General features: G+C 41.1%; 1 protein-coding gene across 1 annotated transcript in view; it reads right to left on the bottom strand.

The window, feature by feature from the left end:
- DNM3 (dynamin 3) overlaps positions 1 to 21,433 on the bottom strand; it is a 169,678-nt gene that overhangs the window by 23,278 nt on the left and 124,967 nt on the right. Inside the window, exon 17 of the mRNA XM_057372765.1 lies at positions 42 to 206. Coding sequence (XP_057228748.1) covers positions 42 to 206 — 165 coding nt within the window. The remainder of the gene's footprint in view (positions 1 to 41; positions 207 to 21,433) is intronic.

Here is a 21,433-nt window from a genome sequence, read left to right as displayed (position 1 = left end):
CAGACATGTTGAACTAATTTAGAACCCTGGCTGCTACTTACGTTATTGATCATAAGATGCATGATTGTTTTCGGTATCAAATCKCGGATACATTTGTTAATAATAGACATGTAGGAGTCCACAAGGTTTCGAATTGTCTCCACCTGTCTCTCCAGCTGGGGGTCCATTGAAAAATTATCTGCTTGGCCATTCTCTTCAGTTTCAGTCTACACAGGAGAAAAAAAAAATAAGTTAAGCCTTTGAGACTGCAGTAAACTGGAAATATGTTGGGGGAACAAAACCGGGACTAAACTGTAGAAATCCAACAGCATAACTCATACAGAGACTATCCACAGGTTAAATATGAAGTATTGGCCTGCTTAACATTAGTGTTCAGCATCATGAAATYTGGACCTTTGAAGTTTAATGCCATTGAGAACTTTTGCACAAAGTACATTTTTTATTTCCATATAAATCTGTAATTTCGTATTAAAGTTTTCAGACAAAAACACGTGGTGGTAAATGTCACACCAAGAAATTATCTCAGATCACCTGCTGAAATACTTAYTATCAAATCTTTTGCCATTCACATTCAGCCAGCTTGACCCATGCAAGAAAGCAGCACCACAAGTCTGGATTTTTAATTTTACACTTCYATGGGTAAAACCCACCCTTGTTCTTTAAGGCTGACTCATTTGTGACAAATTTTGCAGTTCAGCCTCAAACTTSTTAGAGGTGAATAGCACCTATATAAACAAAGGATTTATGAAAGATAACAGCAAAAGAACCATTGCTTCCAGTGCACAAGGCTGGATTATATATTACAGGTCTCTTTGTCATTGGAAACTGAAAGGCCTATACTTTGCTTCAGTTTGGCTGTAAAAATAYAAGAAACCCTAAAAAAAGAATAGTAACCTTTTGATGAAAATCAAATTRCTGTCTGAGGCACAAAGATGCCAAAAGAATGGAATTTCTACCCAGCAAGTACAAAGAAAAATGTTCCCTGAACTCTGATATATAATACTTCTCCCTGAAAACGACCGCCAGAGCCTTATTAGCATGAACTATAAAATCTAAATCTGTTCTGTGGGTACCTAGAAGCATAAAATCATAGATTCACAGAATGGTTTGGGTTGGAAGGGGCCTTAAARCTCATCTCATTCCAACTCCCGCCTTCCAGGCAGCGACACCTCCCACTAGACCAGGTCACTCAATGCCCCTCCAGCCTGGCCTTGAATATGAAGAAACAGAAAGCACTTGCAAAAATGGTATTAGCCAATAAGGAGAAAGAGTTATGTATCAGCCAGAGCCCTGCCAGCACAGCTCCATTTACAATAGAGCTTTTAGCTAAAATTGGCACATCGCTGGTGCTTTCAAGATTTCTGGAGCAGCTGAGATCAGTATCAAACTTACCAGTGAAGGGCCATTAGCGCTAAATATGCAAACATATTACCAAAGAGGCTTCTCCCTGCATGAAACTCCTTCTTACTGGGCCAAGAAGGGATTCCTGGCTTCATGTCCTAGTGCARGGTCTGCTTCTGCTCACGCAGCATTGGCAGGTAAACCACTTGTAACCTTTTCAACTACAGCTTGGTCAGTCCAGTCTAAATGAAATGGTGTGTTTGTGATTTGTTAAGTCATAGCTTTGGTAAGAAATAGAATCCAATGTACCATTTAGAAACAAAACTAAGTGTTTGTAAAAGAACTTCCAAAAGTACAGATCGATTACTGCAAMAGCAGATAATCTTTAAAAATAATTAGCAATGCTTCCTAAAAAYCTTGTGATTGTGGAGGACTGAATGAGTTCTTGATGAAAACCAAGTTTTCAGTGCTGTAACACTGTTCAATACACTACCTTATAAACCTTAATCTTTTTGTTAATAAACTGCATATACCAAAATATCACAGTGTGCTGACTATTTTCCTCAGCCTCCATGTCTAAAGAAACATAATGGTARTTTTCCCTGTGAAATAGCAAATAAATAGAAAAACATACATCTGCCATAAGCTGCAGATTTTAGCTAAATAACTCCAGACCAAAAATGCGCCCTTCCCAGTTCCCCTGTATTTGACATCTATTCTCTTTCTTTTCTTCTTTGCTGTCAATATAAAGTATAGTTTGTTCATGGGTTTTTTTCCTTTTCTTTTCACTGTTTAAATTACAGATTGCAATAAGATTCCTAACTGGCTAAGCAGCRAAGTGACAGATGTTTATCATTATCCTCATCAAGAGAACGAAAAGTAAAAATAGTAATTTGTCTCTGATCTTTAAGGCAAAGGCTAATAGTCTCTTGTTTGAAACTGTAACAGAGCTGACTTCATACTGTTGATTTATTTTCTCTGAAATCAGAAAAGATCAATCTTTCMTGACTTTACAGTAATTTATTATGAAAGCTTCTAGCCATAGTATTCCTAATGATTTGATGTCTCAACTGAAGGCTTTTCATGCCAGAAACCATCTTGTTTGCATCGCATCATGCAGATGGAAATCTGCTTCCAGCACATTTCTGTGCCCTACAGGACACCTACAAGCATTAGAAAGCTTTCTTTGCTGAGCTGCCTCTGCTCTGTGCCAACAGCAGCAGCCAGAAATGAGGCTGCCTGCTAAAGCTGGGCATCCAAGTGGTTGAGCTGCCCTCTTCCACCTCCACTCTTTCACAACAGCTCACCACAGTGACTCCAGCTTCAGTGCAAGCCCCTCTCAGCCCATGCCACTCTGTTCTAGAAAGGCCCCTGCAGTAAATAAACCGAAACCAGAACATGTGAGCAAACCCTCACAGCTCTCTGACCACTGTTGAACAGAACAGTCAAGCTGAGCAGGAAAGGAGAATGAACAAGGTGGAAACAGGTTTCCATGMCTCCTTTCCCAACAGCCAAGGCAGCCCCAGTCCTTTCCATGCTCCTCATCCTCGAGCCAGAACCCACTAGTTCCAACATCAAGTGTTAAGTGACAGCATATGAATCTGGACTAAGTTTTTTAGTCAGTTGACTCTTGCTTAATACTGCTATTAATTGTTGACAGGAATGGAATATTACTTYTTCAAATGAACACAACTGCAATTACTTTACAGAGTTCTGTAAAGCTCCCACAAAGAAACTAAGGAAGAAGCTAGAGTGCTAAAAACCAGGTAAAGAAAATACACTCATCTCGAGAAACTCTAAATCAGAGTATGGGATGAAAACACACCAAAGCTACAAAGAAGCAACAGGTGAAAAAACCCCAGAGAAATACATGGGAGCCAGGATGGTGCTTCCATTTATAYACACAGACCCACAGAGATCCTTTCTTTCTGTTCTCTACACTTCAGAAGATTAAAAATATCAATCCCTTGCACTCTGCTGTGGGTCTCACATGTCCTTCATAAGCTGCTCTGTGATCCCTGCATGGAAAGGTGCTACTGAAACCCAAGGTACATTACTGCTACTCTGCAACTTCCCAGCATTTAGGCACCTTCTGTGCTAAGAATGTGTTAAGGATTAACTAAAGTGTCATACAAGAGCAGACTGAAAACTGCATGTGAAATCCAAACCACTGAAGTTTGTGGGAATTTTACTGCTGGCTGCAGTGGGAATAGGATTTCATCTGACATATGCATTTCTACCAGAARAGTTTATCGATCTTCTGAAGATTGTAAACTCTGCTGCAAGAGAAATGATTTAGTGTGGTGCAGGGGATGTGGGCAGGAGGAACTGTGTGCAATCCAAAACAAAGGAATAATACCTTAGACTACCAGGGTAACGTTCCTGATTGTAGAAATTAGAAGCAAGTTGAAGAAAGTCCCAGGAAAACTCAATGAAAAGTGATTCCTTTTGAAATTCACAGCAAAACTGGGTAACAAGCTGAAAACAGTCCTGAACTGGCCACACAGAGAGAGCAATACTTCTAATTTCCATGATTTCATTACATTCAGGGCAGCTGCCAACATATTTAAGAATGTCTTGTATAACATTCCTGATGTTAGTTCCAAGAAGGAGCATTTGTCTAGCATTTTCCTTGGAGAAGTGTATCAACCAATTTTCTGTAATCAAAAAGGCATTCTATTAAGAATGACCAGGAGGAAGCAGACTGGAAGGTGACTGACTTGGGGGTAAAAATCAGAGCAGCAGCAAAGCTCTGTACAGTAAGAAATACATCCATGCTGCAGTAAGAAATTACTCATTTAAAAGCTGCTTTCAGCTCTTTCATTTACAGTTGCAAGTTCACAACAACAACMACCACCTGAGAATTAATTATTCCATCCAGACTGTATTTATGTTTTAATTCACAGCTGCTGAAAATATATATAAAATCTATTTTATGTACCCCTGTCCAAGTAAGTTTTTCCTTTAATGCACCAACACTCAGCACACTGCAGTTGTCCTAACCCCCCCTCTGCTTTTTCCTAAATCTTTACAATTGATTCTCTTTTCCTTGCAGTTTGATGCTGGATATATAATTTAGCTAAGATCCTCTCAGCTGTACATAGTGTGCCTTTTGCCAGAGGACTGCTGAAACCACATGRTGGCTTCACACAGCGAGGTTTTCTTACTGGAAGGAACCACAAGTAAATGACAATACATTACTTTTGTGTATTTACAACAAAGCAAGCTGCAGAAAAAGAACACTTCCCGGGTAGTTTGGAAGCTGTCCTTTTCCTTCACAGAGGGTGACTTTGCTACTCTCTTCCATGCTTTCAGCATCTSCTGACTTTGTACTGCTGTTCCCTTTACTGAGCCACCCACAGGCTGCCCCTTTGAGCTACTATGCCTTCATTGGCAGCCTTGAACTTCTCTAAGCAGAGGTTATGATCTGGCTTTGCCTCACACAACCATCTCTCTGACTTCATAACCCCTAGAAGGATGATACACCCTAGTGCAGTTTGRGTCACAAGTATTTAACTCTCTGGATTACCTTAAACCATCATTGACTCAGATTCTTCTCTGTGGTTACAGACACTGCACAGTACAGACTGCTAGCTAAATCCTTCTACTGAATGCACATACTGCTCCCCAGGCACCTACATGGCTTTAACCATCCCAAATATTTAGAATCTATGTCAGACTCTCTCCCTGCCTTTTTCAGTAAAGGTGATTTTGAACGATGAGACTGAGAGGAATGATATATTACCAGAACTTCAAGAAATCTGGACTTACTTTCAACTTACAGTTCTTAACAGGTTGGTAATTAATCATGGCAAGTCAATCTCCTTTTAAAGCAGGGATTCAGATCTTATGGGTRAGGTATTAACACAGATTCCACATATTTCAGACTGCAGTAAAGCTTTTTGACACAATCTCAAGTGACATTTTCATTAATGGAAGTGCCCTCTCCCTGCAGTTACTGGTTGGATCYTCATTTCCACAGAAAAGTTGTCAATGTCTCACTGTCAAACTGGAAAACTGYATCACTTTCAYATGGGCTGTRTTTTATAATGTGCTTATTAAAGTCYTCATGCTCAGGATRGTGGGTTATAGCCTGTGTTTATTAYRCTTACAGATGAGAAGAAACTGAAGGGAATGGGAACAAGTCAGATGACAGGAGCAGAGTTCACAGCAAACTAGAGAAACAATTGCAAATTCTAGATAAATTCATTATGAACAGAAAATATTTGATTTCACAGATTCTCCTGAGTCGGGAGGGACCCACAAGGATCATCAAGATGAACTCCTGGTCTTGCACAGGACACCCCAAAGAATGCCACCAATGGGTTCCTTGAGCAGGAATAAATAATTTATAAACATATAKCATGAGAATGGCCACTTAAGGAGCAGTTCAGCAGGAAAGGAAYTGTATCTACAGTGCAATATAAACAGAGTATTAGTCAACAGTGTCTTGCTATTATGAAATCAGTACAAGAATTGTGCATCCAGGGCTGGTCATCACACCRCCAGACATTTAAGGCACATTTTGAGAATATTCAGAGGAAGCCATTGAAGGTAGTCCAGGGCTCTTTAAAATATTACATGAAGGGAAAAGRTGAGATCAATTGGGACTGATGAGTTCAAAAGAAATCACCTGTGGAAGGGTTGAGATGAGTATCTTTGCAGATAGCAAAAGATGTCAAATAAATATCTGGGAAGTGTTATATGGTAAGAACAGAGAAGTACAGAAATAGATGGACTAGGAGAGCTGCAAATCTCTTCCAAAGATTAGAGCAGCATCCCTCAGAAATGATCTAAGCACAGAGACCTTTCCTTGAGGGAAAGAAACAGGCAACCTCTCACAGCCCTTCTATCCAGTGGGTGATACTGAATGCTAATTACCCACAATGCTGCACCAGGAAGAGGGATTTTTGAAAATACAAAAAAATTATAAAATTACAGAAGCTTCTACTTTTTGTACTGTGCAAAAATCAAGTGAAAAAAAAAACTTTGCGGTGAATAGTTGTCTCCCCTCAAAGAATCTGCACTCCAATTTCACCATTTGCTGTCATGTACATCCCTCACACAAAGGACTTTTACATAACCCGCCCTGCGCTGCAAGTTTTGACTCAGGGCCAACAGCTGCTTCATGSCTTTCAGAACAGACTGCTGGACAAGCAAAAGCAGAAAGAGGCTGGCATAAGGAAAACWGCACCTTTGTTTATAAAACAAATACTACTTTGGAATTTGCAAACTTTTCAGTCAAAGAATTTCCTTGTCATAACAACACATGAAGTGCCCCATATTTATAAGAACACATTAGGAAAAAAAAAATCTAGGATATGAGATACTATTGGCAGGATATTTGCTATTATTTCAGTGTAGAAGGATGTCAGTGGATATTGGGAAGTCACAAGAGTGGTGAGTTACCCTGGAATTCAAGTCATGAAGATGATGACTCAAAGTGTAATGATCAGCTCAGATGATGTTCAGGCTGAAATTTATTGTGGGTTTGTTACCAAATGCATGAAACACATTCCCAGAGACAGCAGCCTGATCCAGCAGTGGACATTAASTGTGAAGGGAATAGGATCATTTGCTGTGAAAGGAGGTAATCAATGGGTGGAGGCATCAGCCGGACATGTGAGGATTAAAGGATTAAAGCTACTGGCTGTGGTATGCAGTCCCCTAAGAACGAAAACAAATACAAGTCCCAGAGTTTCTACCAAAGATGATGAAAACAGAAAGCAAGAAAATTACTCATCCATGAGGCTGACCAGGGAAGTATTAAAAGCCATCACAAAGACTGAAATCACACCTTGCCTCTCATCTCTGTTATTTACCTCCCTTATTGAGCAGTAACCATGCAAGACAGGGTCACTAAAAAATTTTCCTTATTCCATGAACAGTGCACAAGACTCAGCTGAAGGATTCCTTTTGGAACAAGGAATTTTCTTATTCTTGAGATTAAAATGGGGCAAGTAAGTTCTCAGTGCATGGGCAGTGGCTGAGTGAAATACTTTGCCTGAGATGACATGTTTATGGTATAGCTGATGACTTAATGTGTCTGTGTGTATAAGAGTTGCACTTTTTTCACCAAACGTGATCATTTCAGAGGTAGGCATCCAGAATAATGAATTATACTCACAATTCTGTTTTAACTGAATCCTGTACTGAACTCCTATTCTGTGGTTCCCCTTTATTTCTTCCAGCTAAGTTGGTAACTTGCAGGTACTCCTCAGGCTGGCTGAAATCAGTGTGTCTAGAGCAGGGGGAGGAGGAGGGCAGCGCAGGCTGATCCCAGTGCAGATCCCTGTGTGTGTGTGCCGGAGGGATGGGCTCTGAGGGGCCTTGCACTGGGGGAGCTCTGCACAGCATCCAGAGCACGGGCTCKATAAATTACAGCCTTCTCTTTTATTTTTACTCGATCTAATGCAATGTGTCCCCTATAACTGCACTCTTTACCATAATTAATGGCTTCTAGGAAAATATTCTGAAATTCTCCCCTGATAAGCACCKAGACAAACTTGGTGTTTCCTCTCTGAGACACAAAAGAGGACGTTAAACTGTTTTCACCCCCACATCCCTCGAGCCATGAGAAGTACCAGATCTGTCTCTGCTGGGCCAGACTAAGCCCTGGTTCACCACRAACTCAGTGCAGGACCGACAAATGATCTCCACAGTAAATGATGCAAATAAGAAATGTCAGCATGTTCCAAAATTCCTCACTTAATCTCATTGCCAGTTGTATAGTCTGGATAATCAGTAAATAAATCCCTCTAACTTTGCTCAAATCCTTAGGGGCTGAATACACAGACAGCACTTTCTAATTCATTCTCATTAACCTTCYCAGCTCTAAACAAAGTAATTTCCTACTTTTCTTAGTGTCTGATTTTTCCACTGGCCTCTGCAACACCTGATTTAGCAGCAATGATTTCTCACTTATGATTTCTCTTTCGAACTGGCATTGTTCTTTTCCCTCACACATATGCTCGCTGGAATAGCACGAATCAGCAAGATTTAAAACCTCCCATTCTCAAGTTTGAAGCCCCTAAAGGGAAAYTGCAGTTGTGATGCCAAGGAACACAGTCGTACGTTATTTGACTTTTCCTCGGCCAGGCTGACAGCAGAGGGGGAGGAAGGGAGGAAGGAAAGGGGAAGGGAGAGGAAGATGGCATTTTAATAGCACCCACACTGATTTCACACAGTTGGATCGCTGTGCTCTGGAGCGGCACTATTTCCGTTCCCCTTTGCCTCACATTCAGTCAGGAGTGCTCAGCCAGGCTCTATGGGGAGGGCTCTCAATCTTTTTTYCCCAGCATGGACCACATCCTATACAGAAATCTGTCTTGTGGACAACCCCCTAGCCCACCTTTTACCCTGGATTTTGACAGCCCATTACCAAGCCAAGCCTTGCAGGGACCACCCCACCCACAACCCAGATGTGACTAAACGAACCAACATTCCTGCCAGGACAAGATGGATTATCCCTCTACCTCTTGGGCCAATTCTCAGTCTCTGCAGCACCCACAGTAATTGCCTATCTGAAAAAAAAAAAAAATTAGTAAGAAAGAGGAATGTATTTAATCTAATTTAGCAAGTGGACACACAAGAACCACCAACATCTTATGTTGATAAATCTGCCTTTCCCAGATGTTAATCATATCCCAAACATAGTTTGGCCAGAGTTCTCATCAAAACATTTCATTCGATAATTCAGCCCCCAAGATTCAAAGTTTTCACACACATTAATGGGTTTTCCATAAGCCCTCTGTCAGGCAGAGTGACAGTGGGCTACAAATTCTGGCAAGAACTTTTACTCCAGCAGAGCATCAATGATCACTACATCCATACTCTCCATTTAAGATCCCCTTCAAATCTGCAAGCAAAAATGTGACCTGCACCATTCCTGTAGCAAAAAAAGCCTTAAAACAGACCAAGGGAGGAATTTGAAAACATTGAGCACTTTACTGAAATGTAACAAATATTTCTAAACAAAAGAAAATCATCCATTCAGGAGCATTTTGGACTCATGCCACAAGAAAATAACCGAAAATTATTGAGTAAATAATTTACTCACAGGGTGAGAAATGAGTTATGAGCAATTATGCTGTACAGAACATTTATGACATGGCTTCCATTTTGTATAACTATGCCAAGCCCCTTCTATAGATTCTATAAAAGCAGTAGAAAATGAAAGATTTTTTTTTCCTCCCTGAAATAAGCTTTATTTAAGAGGCAGTGAGATTTTCRTAGGTTAATACACATCTGTAAGCAAAACCATAAACGCTTCATGTTATAAGACCACATTCTTGTTGGCACAAACCACAATGAAACTATAAAGTTTAAAGATTAAGTCACTCTGACCTCCTCTTTGTGGGAAAGGTAAAGGCCATYAATGATTAGGACTCTGACCATTCTCTGCAATTAAGATCACCTTTGCTGTTGCCACAACCAATCCTAAGCACTTCAGTTGGTATTTCTGCAATTTAACTTTTTTAATGACCTATGGAATTTTCAGTTCAAAAGGATCTTTTCCCCCACTTTTGTCACTGATCAGCAGCAAATGGTAAAGTCAAGAGTCATTTGTTGTCTCTCATTTTGCAGCTTTTGACAACAATGTACAGCCAAGGAAACCCTGTCCTCATGGCAGCACGATGAGGAGCAGTAGCTCACACACACAATCCTGAGGATTATAACTGCTTTTGTCAAGAAAAGAAAAATCTGCCACCCCATTAGGGCTCCCCCCTCCCATATTGCAGGGTTTGTCCCTGCTGAGCAAAGCTGGGAGGGAAGGACTGTGGTTTAACGTATCATCCCAAGGACTCAATGTCYCACAGCAGAGCTCAGATACCAAAGTTTCCCTCTTCTTCCCCTATGGTTCTAAATGTTTTCTGCACTSAAATTGCTGTGAGACAGCTAAATCCAAGGGCGGGCAAGGAATTTGAACCCATGGCCTTCTGGCTTGGAGGTGAGACTATTCCGAACTGAGCCAAAGTGACACATACATAATATGCTTTCAAGGTTTTTAGAGAGCTCTGTCATGATTTRAAAACACTAAGTCTTTGTGGTACAAACCACAGGGCAGGAAAGAGCTGGGGCTCCCTTTTTGCTGCTAATTTTAGCTGATGAATTGTTTATAATCTCCTGCAAAATACATAAAGGCTTATTCTGCCTTAAGCTAAGAGAGAACAGCCTTTCAAAACTGATTCTTAATTATAGTGTTCCCCTGCTAGATGGGACTGAGGCAGGTTCCAAAATTGTGTCAGACTATATGAAGTGATAAAATGAGGATGGGTGAGCTATTTTTAAACACACTCAAAGACTTTGAGGTCAAAATCCCTGAATTTATAGCCCTATGACCATATTAAAACTCAAGGATTATTAAGGCCTTTGTGGCAAGACTCGAGTATCATTTCATTTGAGACACCCTCTGGCTTCAGAGCCATGTGTTCCCTACCAAGCTGCCTGCCAAACTRGGGCCACCTTTAAGCACAGGTTATTTCCCTCCTGTAGACAGGCATTTGGGAGATAAAGGAGATGAGATGCTTCCAGCTCAGCATGTTCCCACCTCCTCTCTTTTCCCAAGACATTCTGCAAGTGAGAGGTTTGCCTTTCCAGATGGCCAGGAAGAGAGTGGGTTACAGACAGTTTGTGGAATCTTAGGCAAAAGCACATCACTCTCCCCACTCTGGAATCCCAATACAGCCTCAGGCCTCGGTGATATCTGCTCAGCACAGTCATGTTGCCATTTAAAGAGGGCACTTGCTGCTGGGGCAGGATGGAGAACTGCTGCCCAGGAACACTCAGCCATCCCRTCCTCTCCTACTGCATTTCTTCCTCACCTAAGGGAAAACACTCCAGAACAAATCCTGAAATATATTTTTGACTGTTTGGAAAATCCAGACTTGTAACAAAATTATTGTTTTGCTCATGGAAATAAGCCATGTGTAGGCATCACCTGGAAAGGACTGGCCCTGCTTTTGTCCCACTCCTAATCTCAGGTTTGACTCACTGCACCATTTGGATGAGTAAAAGCTGTCAMCTGCTGTCATCACATTCAGCTTTTTTTTTTTTTTAATATGAAGGAAAAAACAAACTTGAAAGACTTGCCTGGCCTTACAAGTAGAAGTAGCTCTCAGACCCTTTTCCCCATCCACATTTTGCATCATCTTTAGGTGCATATTTTCTAGAGGCCAAACAAGTGGCTGCAAAGACTTAAGAGCTCTGAGGACACTGCAAAACGATTTGCACCACTTACACTGTTGATTTTCTAATTGAGGTAACTGAAGCCACTGCACAGAGAGGAGCTGCTGTTCTGGAAAGGCCCAGATGCAGTTTAGAAACACCAGAGGAAGACAAAAGGCTCTAAAGCTATTTTCAAATTAAGGGATTTATTTGTCCAATTTTTGCAATTGCATTTACCTGAGCATCATTTAAAACTTTTTTTTTTTCCCATTTGGATTTCCATGCAGTGAATAACATAACATAAAATACCAATGAATTGTAGATGGCCAAAGTAAAAGCAAAAACCAGTCAAAACARAACTTAAATCCTTTTCTTCATTGCTTATGAATTTATAAAGCCATAAACCCATGTAACAAGCACAAAACAAAGGCCTTGTAAAAAAAGGTTTAGTACAAAAAGCAAAGTGAGCAGTTAAAAAAAATCCAGTGTTTTTGGTTCTGTTAGTAATTAATGTACACTCGTGTTTTGATCAAAAGAAGTCACTGGAATGGGCTGTACAATTTATCTAACAGAAGATCACAATGCACTTATCGTGAGAGAGTCTCCCACTTGGAGCAATGATGAATGGATCCATGTTCCTACTTAGCATTTCACACATATTCCATATTTTTACCAATCCATGGTGTTGGTCCATCCTACAACATTAAAGTCTAATTCTTTCCCAACTTCCYGGTCTCAGTTGGAATCTTTACCATTATAAGAGAATGTGGCGAGTTCAGGGACACTTTCTCTCCTTGAGGTCAAGAGCTGTCATTCCTGYATGGATACACACACGCACTACTCACATGAGAACTGCTCCTTTCAGGAACTGGGCCCAATCCATCTCCAACCACAGTCACCAGGMATCATCTGCCCAGTATCCACTAGCATTTATTTAAGACTACAACAACTGCTTCCTTACATTTCTGGAGTGGCAAAACCAGTTTTAATCCTTTTCCTACAGGTGCCCTTCACRAGTTTCATTTTCAGGCACAAAGAATTCCTTAACTGCACACTGCACCACAAATCATCCCTCAGCTACATCCTGTACTCCTGCATCCCTCTCTGCTCCCAGCAAAACCCCTGCCAAAATTCCCACCAAGTTTAATAGTCCCGGCCTATTCCCCCCCAGCTCCTAACTGAGGTTAATTTATTTTCTCCAAGTATAAACAGAAACCAGCAGGTAAAAAAGTTTTGTCTAATGTGGCACTAAGGCTGTGGAATTTACTCCCATGTGAGAATGGCACAATAAAGTCATTTGTTTAAAAGTAAATTGAAAACATTCCAGTCCTCTCAGGCTTACAACTATTAACTTTGGTTTCTGCACAGCACTGTAGAATGTCTGGCATCAAAGACACTTTGTACATTGCACTGAACTTGCACTGGACACTGTTAGTGGACCATTAATCACAGCAAACAAAGATCCCATGCAAACATCAAAATTACTGGTTTTTCACATGTTCAGCATGGCCTAGCAAAGGTTAACACCACAGCTGCTGGATACTGCACATTTTGAGACACGAAGCGTTGACAAGGCATCTGAGAGGGTGCAGATTTTTCAATTGATAATTACGTATTCCATATTAAACAATTCTTATTTGTGCCTAATACTAGAATTGGACAGGCACCTACCTCAGCATGAACTAGCACAACTTCAATCCAGATGCCTACAAAAGCATGGACTTCTTTACACCCACACACAGCCATGATGTGTGAGTGCAGGGRTATGGGCTAGTGGCAAAAAATTCTATGAGATGTGATCCAAGGTTCACATAACCACCACTGAAGAAAGTGAAGGCTTATRGAAACATGCACTAACACATCAACTTGCCTGAGGGAATGTGAATGTGTGTTTGGAAGAGCTGGAACAGGAATGGCAACTGAACCAGTATAAAAGGACCTGAAAACAAAAACCAGTCAGTGGCCAAGGAAGCAGCAAAGGAGGTAAAGAAGAAAGACCATGGTCTGGCATCACAAGCTGTACTTCAGGGTGTAGTTTACTGATAATGTCAAAGGAGAAAATGATGTGTCACAGCAGTGTGAATTACTGGCCTTCATGGGTAGTTTTCTGTCATCCTGACCAGGGCAGGGGRAAACCTGAGCCATCAGTCCCAACGGTTCCTATGTGACAGGATGATTTCCATTGGGTTCTGGTACTGCAGAATCATCATTCTCTCCTAACCAGGGCAGGAGATGTGAAGAGAAGCAGTGAGGGAATAAATACCCTCAAAAAAACCCCAACAAACATTGCAGAATCCCCTAAAAGCATCATGRATATCCACCCATATCCAGTCCTCAGCTCCCAGTAATGCAGCAGCCCCTGCTACTGCCCATGGAGTGGGTGCAGAATCACATCATGCTACCTGGATCCATGGAGCAGCGAGTGCAGCACCCAGACTCAACAAAATGAGAAGAAAACTGATGCAAGTACAGTTAGTCAAACCACAACTGTATGCAAGGCTTCTGAACATGATTCTAAAGACTTTAAATAAAATTTAAAAAAAAWTATAAGAAAGATGGCAGAGCATGCCAAACTCAGCAAGTTAACTGATTTTTCTGACTAAAGAAAACTTGACCGATCTTTGGTTCAGCAAAAGGATACCCTTAGGAGACTGGCAAATAAGCTTATAAAGATGAGTATTAATGAAAGAATAGTGTAGTAAAACAACTCTCTAACAGATAAATAAGTTATAATGTGAGAAGAATAACTAGCAGCCTTCAAGGATTAATTTAATGTGTAGAGAAGAACTAGCAGCCTTGAAGGATTTAATCATCAAAGTGTCGAATGGATTGGTCGTACTGAAATAAAACAGCATAAACTTGCCAGTTAAATTTGATTCTGCCCATCAGACAAAAATTGTGAGGTAGTGTCAACACAATGGGAGATTGAACATTGTCCTGGAAGACACGGACAACTTCAAGGATTGGAAAAACAGAAACAGGATAAAATAATAGCTCTATGTTGACAGACTAATGAGAGCTGCTGCACGGGGCCGGGAGCTGATCAGCAGGCAATAACAGTGGAAAGGAAMGCCCAGACACATCCAGCTACACATCAGATGATTCCAGGATACTGCTCTGAGGTGAAGAGCATGTGTGCTGCTGGTCTGCTCTAAGCAATGCATATCCAATAGAGGGAACACTGTTTTGTACAGGACTGCTCTGGTCACTRATGAGACTTCTGGTGACAGATAACACTTGATACTTCCTTTGCTCCCACGGCTGCTGCACTGTTTCCTTAGGAGTCAAATGAAACTGCATGTCAAGAACAAGAGTACTTTGTTTTCACTGTATTGGGTACAGCAGTGCAGCCTTTGAGAGCTCCGGACAGTTAAACTGAAATAACTCTGCCCCTTACATGAAGTTTATGGCTCTCTTCCTTCCATAAGATCCATGTTCCAAACCATACTCCCCTGCCCTCGAGCTGAAAAGGGCTCAGCAYCAGCACTCACATGAAGCTGGGGACTATGTCTGGGAGGAAAGAGTGAAGCTATTTCAGTAGTGGTCTCCAAAAACTCCCATGCACTCACTGATCCACCCAAAGCTGCTTCTGCTGCTTAGTGGACCTGGAAAAAGAGGAATGTGGCCTTTGGAGAAGACTTCTCTTAAGCTACTGGGCAAGGAGACTATTGTTTGACCACTTTCTTCATGTGGCTGGAGAAGCAGTGCATATTCCACAGGTGCGTGCAGAGCAATTTAGGGAGCCTGGCTAGACTAGAGTAGAGAAGCAGTGTAAGGAAACAATTCCTGCCTTTTCAAGCATGATTTTCCCATTTCTGTTTCCAAACTGGAGGATCAGTCCTCTGAATTTTCACCTTTTGTGAGAAGAGATGGCAGCTGAAGAAATAGGTAAATAGCTGCCTACAGATTATGATGCTCCTGTGGGCTGCTGGTTACAGTTTCCATGTAAGAAGATAGGAAGGAAAAACTTTATCCAAGACCCTAAAACTAACATTTRAAGTGATGAAAGCAAATTGGAGTGGACTATCTSTACCAGGAYACTTGAGACAGTCCCCATGTCAGASACTAGTCTCATCTGACAGAAGGTTGCTTTGGATTTATTGGAAGATCAAATTACACTACTCCAGCTACAACACCATATCCATCTAATGAAAGGTCTGCAGGTGTTTATCAGAAGGGGAATGGTAGAAAATGATGAGAGAGGGGTGAACTCTTTAAAATATAATTTATTTTCTGATTACCTTCCTTTCGTAAGAAAAAAACCAAAAAAGAGTTCACCTTGGGTTACAGCATATGGACAAGCTCCCTCAGCCCCAGAAATTCATCCTACATGTTGATTAATGATCGAACTATTAGAGCTTTAGCATGAAAAATGGGCTAGGCTTCAACTGAAGATTGCCTGTAGCTAATGATGCAGTAGAATGAACATTTTCATTCCAGCTAAGCCATTCCTGTTCCTGTAAAAATAAAGAAATCCAATCTTGGGTTATGAAAAAGACTCATAGATCTCTGCATATTTCTTGGGTTAAAATAATGCCCAGCACCTTAAAAAAATCAGTAAATACAGAATATGGTACCAGTGAAGTCAAGCATGCATAGAAGTACACACATGCACACACAGGGTACAAATATGTGAGGTGAGGTCAGGGAATGGAAGAGAAGCTGGTGACCATAGCCTAAAATTTCACACATACAGGCACATYACAGAGTTAGTGGATTTTAACACAGGTCCTGTCTCAGGCTCAAAAATGTCAAATGTAATAAAAAAACCCCACAAGGAAGAGCAGTGCGCTGTACAGCATTTGCCTGGCGAGGTGGCCAACAYAGGCAGGACTTGCCCGGAGATCTCCTTGTGGTTCAGCCCCTGGCGCCATCAGTTGGGCTTGAAATCAAAAGCTCTAGAGGGAGGTAATTAAAAGTGACTCTGCACCACTCTGCTGCAGCCACTGAAAGAGGGTGGAAAGCACTCAGAGGTATGCAAGGGAAGGGATGTGTCTCTCCAGCTTTAGTGATTTCCATTACGGAAACACAGCACTTTACAGCTTTTAACCTTTAAGCCACTGAAGTCAACTATCAAGGTTTTTTAAAATTTTGTTTTAATTCCAGCACATGAAATGCAAATTCCAGTTTGGGTAATGTCAACAGCACATTCTCCCTAAGCTGCAAGAAAAGTGCAGAGTTGAAAAAGCAGCACAAGGTAGAAAGCTGAGAAGTGGAATCACACACACGCAGTGATTGCCACCAGCACGTCTGCTGGCCAGACCAGCGATTTTCAAGACCATGGAACTCAGAGAGAGTGCAGGGGAAGGCCAGGAGGTTCAAACCAYCCTGTTGGCTGTAGGAACAATTATTAAAAGAAATTAAGAGAAAAGTCAGACCCCAGAAAGAGCACAAGACACAGTGTTCCAACTCTAACCAGCTGAAGGAAAGTTTATATAAAAACAATCACTTTGTTAGTGACTCATAAGGAAAGAATCCCTGAGCTTTCTTCAGGGAAACCCCAGTAAATAACATGTCTAAAAACACATGAAGATGGTGCTGTCTGTTCTKTTACAATATTCAGTCCACATCTTAAAACCTTTGGCAGAAGAACAACCTACTGAGCACGGATCCTTTTGGGAAACCCAAAAAAACCAGTAAGAACTGCTGGGGCTGCTTGCTAAGCCTGCCTCATATTCCAGCTCTTGTGTGACACATCTAATGCAAACCGGGGGAAAGTGGGAAAAAATGCTTTTTGTTACATCACTGGAGAGTGCTGCTCTGTTGACTACTTGCAGGTGCACTCTCAAGATAAATAAATACCTGGATTTCAACGCATKCTGCCCTTTAAAAACTAAATGTTAYKGATTTAAATATCCTGCCATACTACATCCAAAGACACAGAGTGAAAAGGTCACTGCATGCATAACCAATCTGGAACATGTTATCAGACACACAGAAGCCAGGGCATGGAATAGTCCTCCATCCAAAGAGGGGATGGATATACTCTGCAACGTGTAATTTCATTGGTTATGAAGAGTTCTTTCCTTTTATTTTCTTTCTTCTTTTTTACTAGCACAACATTTTGGAAGTATGGTATGTGTTTTTAAGCATATCTTTCAGCAAGAGACTTTAAACACAGTAAATTCATAAAAATACAAGAAGTCACAGTGGTTTCCCAACAAATGACCAGATCTGAACACTGTGATGTCTGAACTTGGACTGACTAAAAAACTCTCCTGTTGGAGATTCCAGGCAGGAATATTAACAAAAAAAAWTCTGTGTCAAGCAGAGATTATGTTCTGTAGCAAAACTACTTAGTTCACCCAAGAGGACTGGGTGAAACCTGGGAGCAACTTTTTAATGATTTTATCTCAGTCCCCAATGAGTTTTTAGCCTAAGTGTGAACACAGATATTTCATTTTGCATTGGAAACCTCCCCTGCCCAAAATTATTCCTTTACATATTGAATARAACATGTTTTAGCTTATGCTACTCCCCATATTCTCAGTTGCTGTAGATCCATAGCAGACTCCAGGAACTTTCCAGGACACAGCCAAAAACTTGTCAAGAAAAAAACAGAAGGYTGAAAGCACTGAATAGTCATTCCCAAGGGAGTGAGAAGTTACCATAGTAAAGCAGTGTTTTTACCAGAATGCTCAGCAGCCAAAGCTCTGGCATCACCAATATCTGAACTGTAGTTTTCCATTGTCAGTTGGGGATTGAATTTGGAAGGAATAGGGCATTTGTAACAATCTTTCAGGTATTTGTGACTATAGCCTAATGTTCTTCTGTGTATGATGAAACATGTTTTATAAAAASCTATGAAACATCATTCTAAAGGCTACCGATACTGAAGAAACATGAGCTTCTCATAGAAAATTGCAGTTGCAATTAAGATACAAGAAACTCCTTTAAAAATGGAGCATCTTTTAGGTCAAGTAAACCACTCCAACTTCCCAAATGGAAGATTCAATTAACAAGAGCACAGACAGGAAGACTTTGCCTGAAAACGCAGCAATGCGTGAGAGAAGAACAGGTATTTAACTCCTCCATTGTAAATTTGAGTTCCCTTTCCTTTACTGCCCAAAGACAATTACCTAAGGACCTGGGACCCCCTGTCAATGAAGAGATTGAAGTAATTTACAGCTAAGAGATCCAGACTTGGAAGGAATAATCATGAGTTATTCTAGACACAGACTCCTAAAAATACAATTCCCCAGTGGGAACCCATCAGAAAAGACAATGATTTTGCTGGGAAAATGTTGATGGTTGCACACATTAAAGGAAGCTCATCCAGGGTGCCTGAACAAAGACACTAATCAGGGCTCTTGGAAGATACAAACTCAGTCTTGGGTACAGTCCTTTGAAACAAAAGGATGGAGAACTTCATATGCACGCTTACATCTAGGATAGTTCACAAGGATTATTGATGTTTTATCACTGGAACAAGTGACCCAACACATGCTCTTGAGCAATTTCCAATCATACCCTAAAGCTGAGGAGGTTACACCATGCAAGCATGGACACTCAAATCAACGAGTGACAAATTTCAAAGAAGAATTGAAGAGAATCTGGGAAATAATCAGAACAGGAGGAATAATCACCTTTATGTGTAAAAGACAGGCAGAAAGAAATTACTGCATACTCAAAAGATGCTGGAATGAGGTATTTTTAAAGAACAAATGTTCTTTGCTAGACCAAAACCCTGTTTCTAGAAGCACTCCAGTGCTAGTGACAAACCTTTAACAAACACCACTGTCCTGCAATTACTCATYGATTCTCTCATGTCATTCCTGGACTGCCAGGAACCATGTTCTTACTCTCAGTTTGCAAAATGGGATCCTGGTCTGCAACTTCTAGACAAATAGTATCTATTYACAATATTAAAACCAGCTGCTGGAAAGGCATCATGCTGGGGCTTACAAAAGAAACTGTACAAAGAGCCTGGAACTCAATAAAGGAAATAGAACATAGGGCAGAAATTGCAGCCTCAGTCAGACAAAGCCAGGATGGGTTCTATGAAAGGAGAACTTKATTTTAGCAGAAYACTAATCAGACTGCAAAAAGCATTGAAAAACCCAAACAGTCCCCTAAGTCATGCAACACTAAGGACAGCACACCCACTCACAACAGGTGAAATTCTCACTCTCTGAAACTCTCATGGACTGCACCATGCCCATCTTGCAGCCTGTCCATGACCCAGACTGGCTGAAATGAAACCATTTCTGAGCATACACATTCACCCATCACGTTGAGAGGTATTTCCTGCAGAGCAGGAGCAAAGAGCACAGAGGGAGTTTGTGCTTTCAAATTATCAAGACAACTGATAGTGAAACTTCCTAAAGCAAGAGCCTTGATTTTCACCACACCAAGGGCAACACAGATGGTTTTAAGGACTGCAGACAGTGCTGCATTTTGTTCTCATGACACAGACCGTCMTCTATGCCAAAGCCCTCAGCTGAGGAACAGCAAGGAACTTTGCCCATAGAGCTCCTTGGTGCCCAGAGCTGGCATGAACACTTTGTATCTCGAGTGCAGCCACCTCTTTGGCYACAGGTAATGTGAAAGAGAAGTTGAGTTTTTTCGGATGCCTGCCCTGTATGCAGCTGCAAAAGCTAAACTAAGCAGAGCTAAGGTCAGTCCTTAGGAGAGCCAAGCACAATCTCACWCACAGTACTTCTGAGAATTTGCTGTCTCAATCAGCCAGACTACCTTTAATAACTATAATTTAGAAACATGGTACAGCAGTTGTTTCCAGACCATGGTCATGAACAACTACATCCTTGTACACAATGCCAGCAAAACACAGTGAGGGACAACTGGCCTGTGACTGGAAAGACTTCTGTTTACTAGAAGGAGGTTCTTGCTTCTACTGGAAGAATATCTAGATCTGAAAATCAAGCAGTACTAAACCAAACTAGAACTGAACACCAAATTACATTGCATAAGACTAATTTTTCTCATGAACTTTATCTTCCATGCTCTGGGTTAGTTTCTTTACTTGATTTCTCTAAGTGCCCCTGGGTATGCTGCCATCCAATTTAGAAACCTCAACTGCTGAACAGGTCAAGATAATCCTGTGCAACAAATKCAACCAGAAAGTTTGACTGTCTTCTGTTAAAGGGAATGACAGGGGTCTGACAYCTTGTGTTACAGCTCGGAAATTTTGTACCCACCCACCACTGAGCTTATACCCACCTCAATAATGTGATGTGTGATTTGAACTTAGGAGCACAYAGAATGACACATAATTCTCTCTTTTAATGATAAATAATTTGATTACAGAAGAGGAAGAGCAGAGGTTGAGTTTCAAACAGAAGAAATTAAAGGAAACAGAGTGAGACCACTTGTTTCTCTGCTGCAGGAATAGRGGCTTCAGGAACAAAGGTATGAAAGCCACCAAAAACTGCACTGATCAAACACTCAACATGTCCATAGACAGCTTTCTAATGGGAAATCACCACTCTCCAAAACTGGCACACTTGATATATCAAATGTCATACACTAGAAAGAAGGACAGGGAAAGGACATCAAGGCCCAATGGAGCTGGGAAACAGCCAGGACAGGAGCTGAGGGGTGACCTCCAAACAGGAACACATGACATCACAGAAGCAGAGTTATCTAAGTGGAGAATACAGCTCCAGAATRGAGGGTTTTACACACAGAACATGGGCCTTGGTTCCGACTCAGCACATAGAAAGTGATTACAAACTTATCTCCACAAAAAAAGATCACTAGAAAGGTTAAAGAAATCCAGTATGAACTACATGTCAGAGTAGACATTGCAAATGTTCATTTTAGTCCAAAAAAGAGTTGGGGAAAATAACATTCAGTTTCTCCCGATCACCTTTCTTTCCTTTCCACATGAGAAAAAAGGAGTAGCTGGCTATTCACCGGCTGCCCTCCACCCTCATGTACAATGATGACAGTTACGGTTACACTG

The sequence above is a fragment of the Malurus melanocephalus genome, unplaced genomic scaffold, assembly GCF_030028575.1.
Source record: "Malurus melanocephalus ecotype Western Australia unplaced genomic scaffold, MMel_1.1 scaffold_178, whole genome shotgun sequence".
NCBI classification, from domain to species: Eukaryota; Metazoa; Chordata; class Aves; order Passeriformes; family Maluridae; genus Malurus; species Malurus melanocephalus.
The sequence above is the reverse complement of the archived record's forward strand: the minus strand, read 5'-3'. Positions and strand labels throughout refer to the sequence as shown.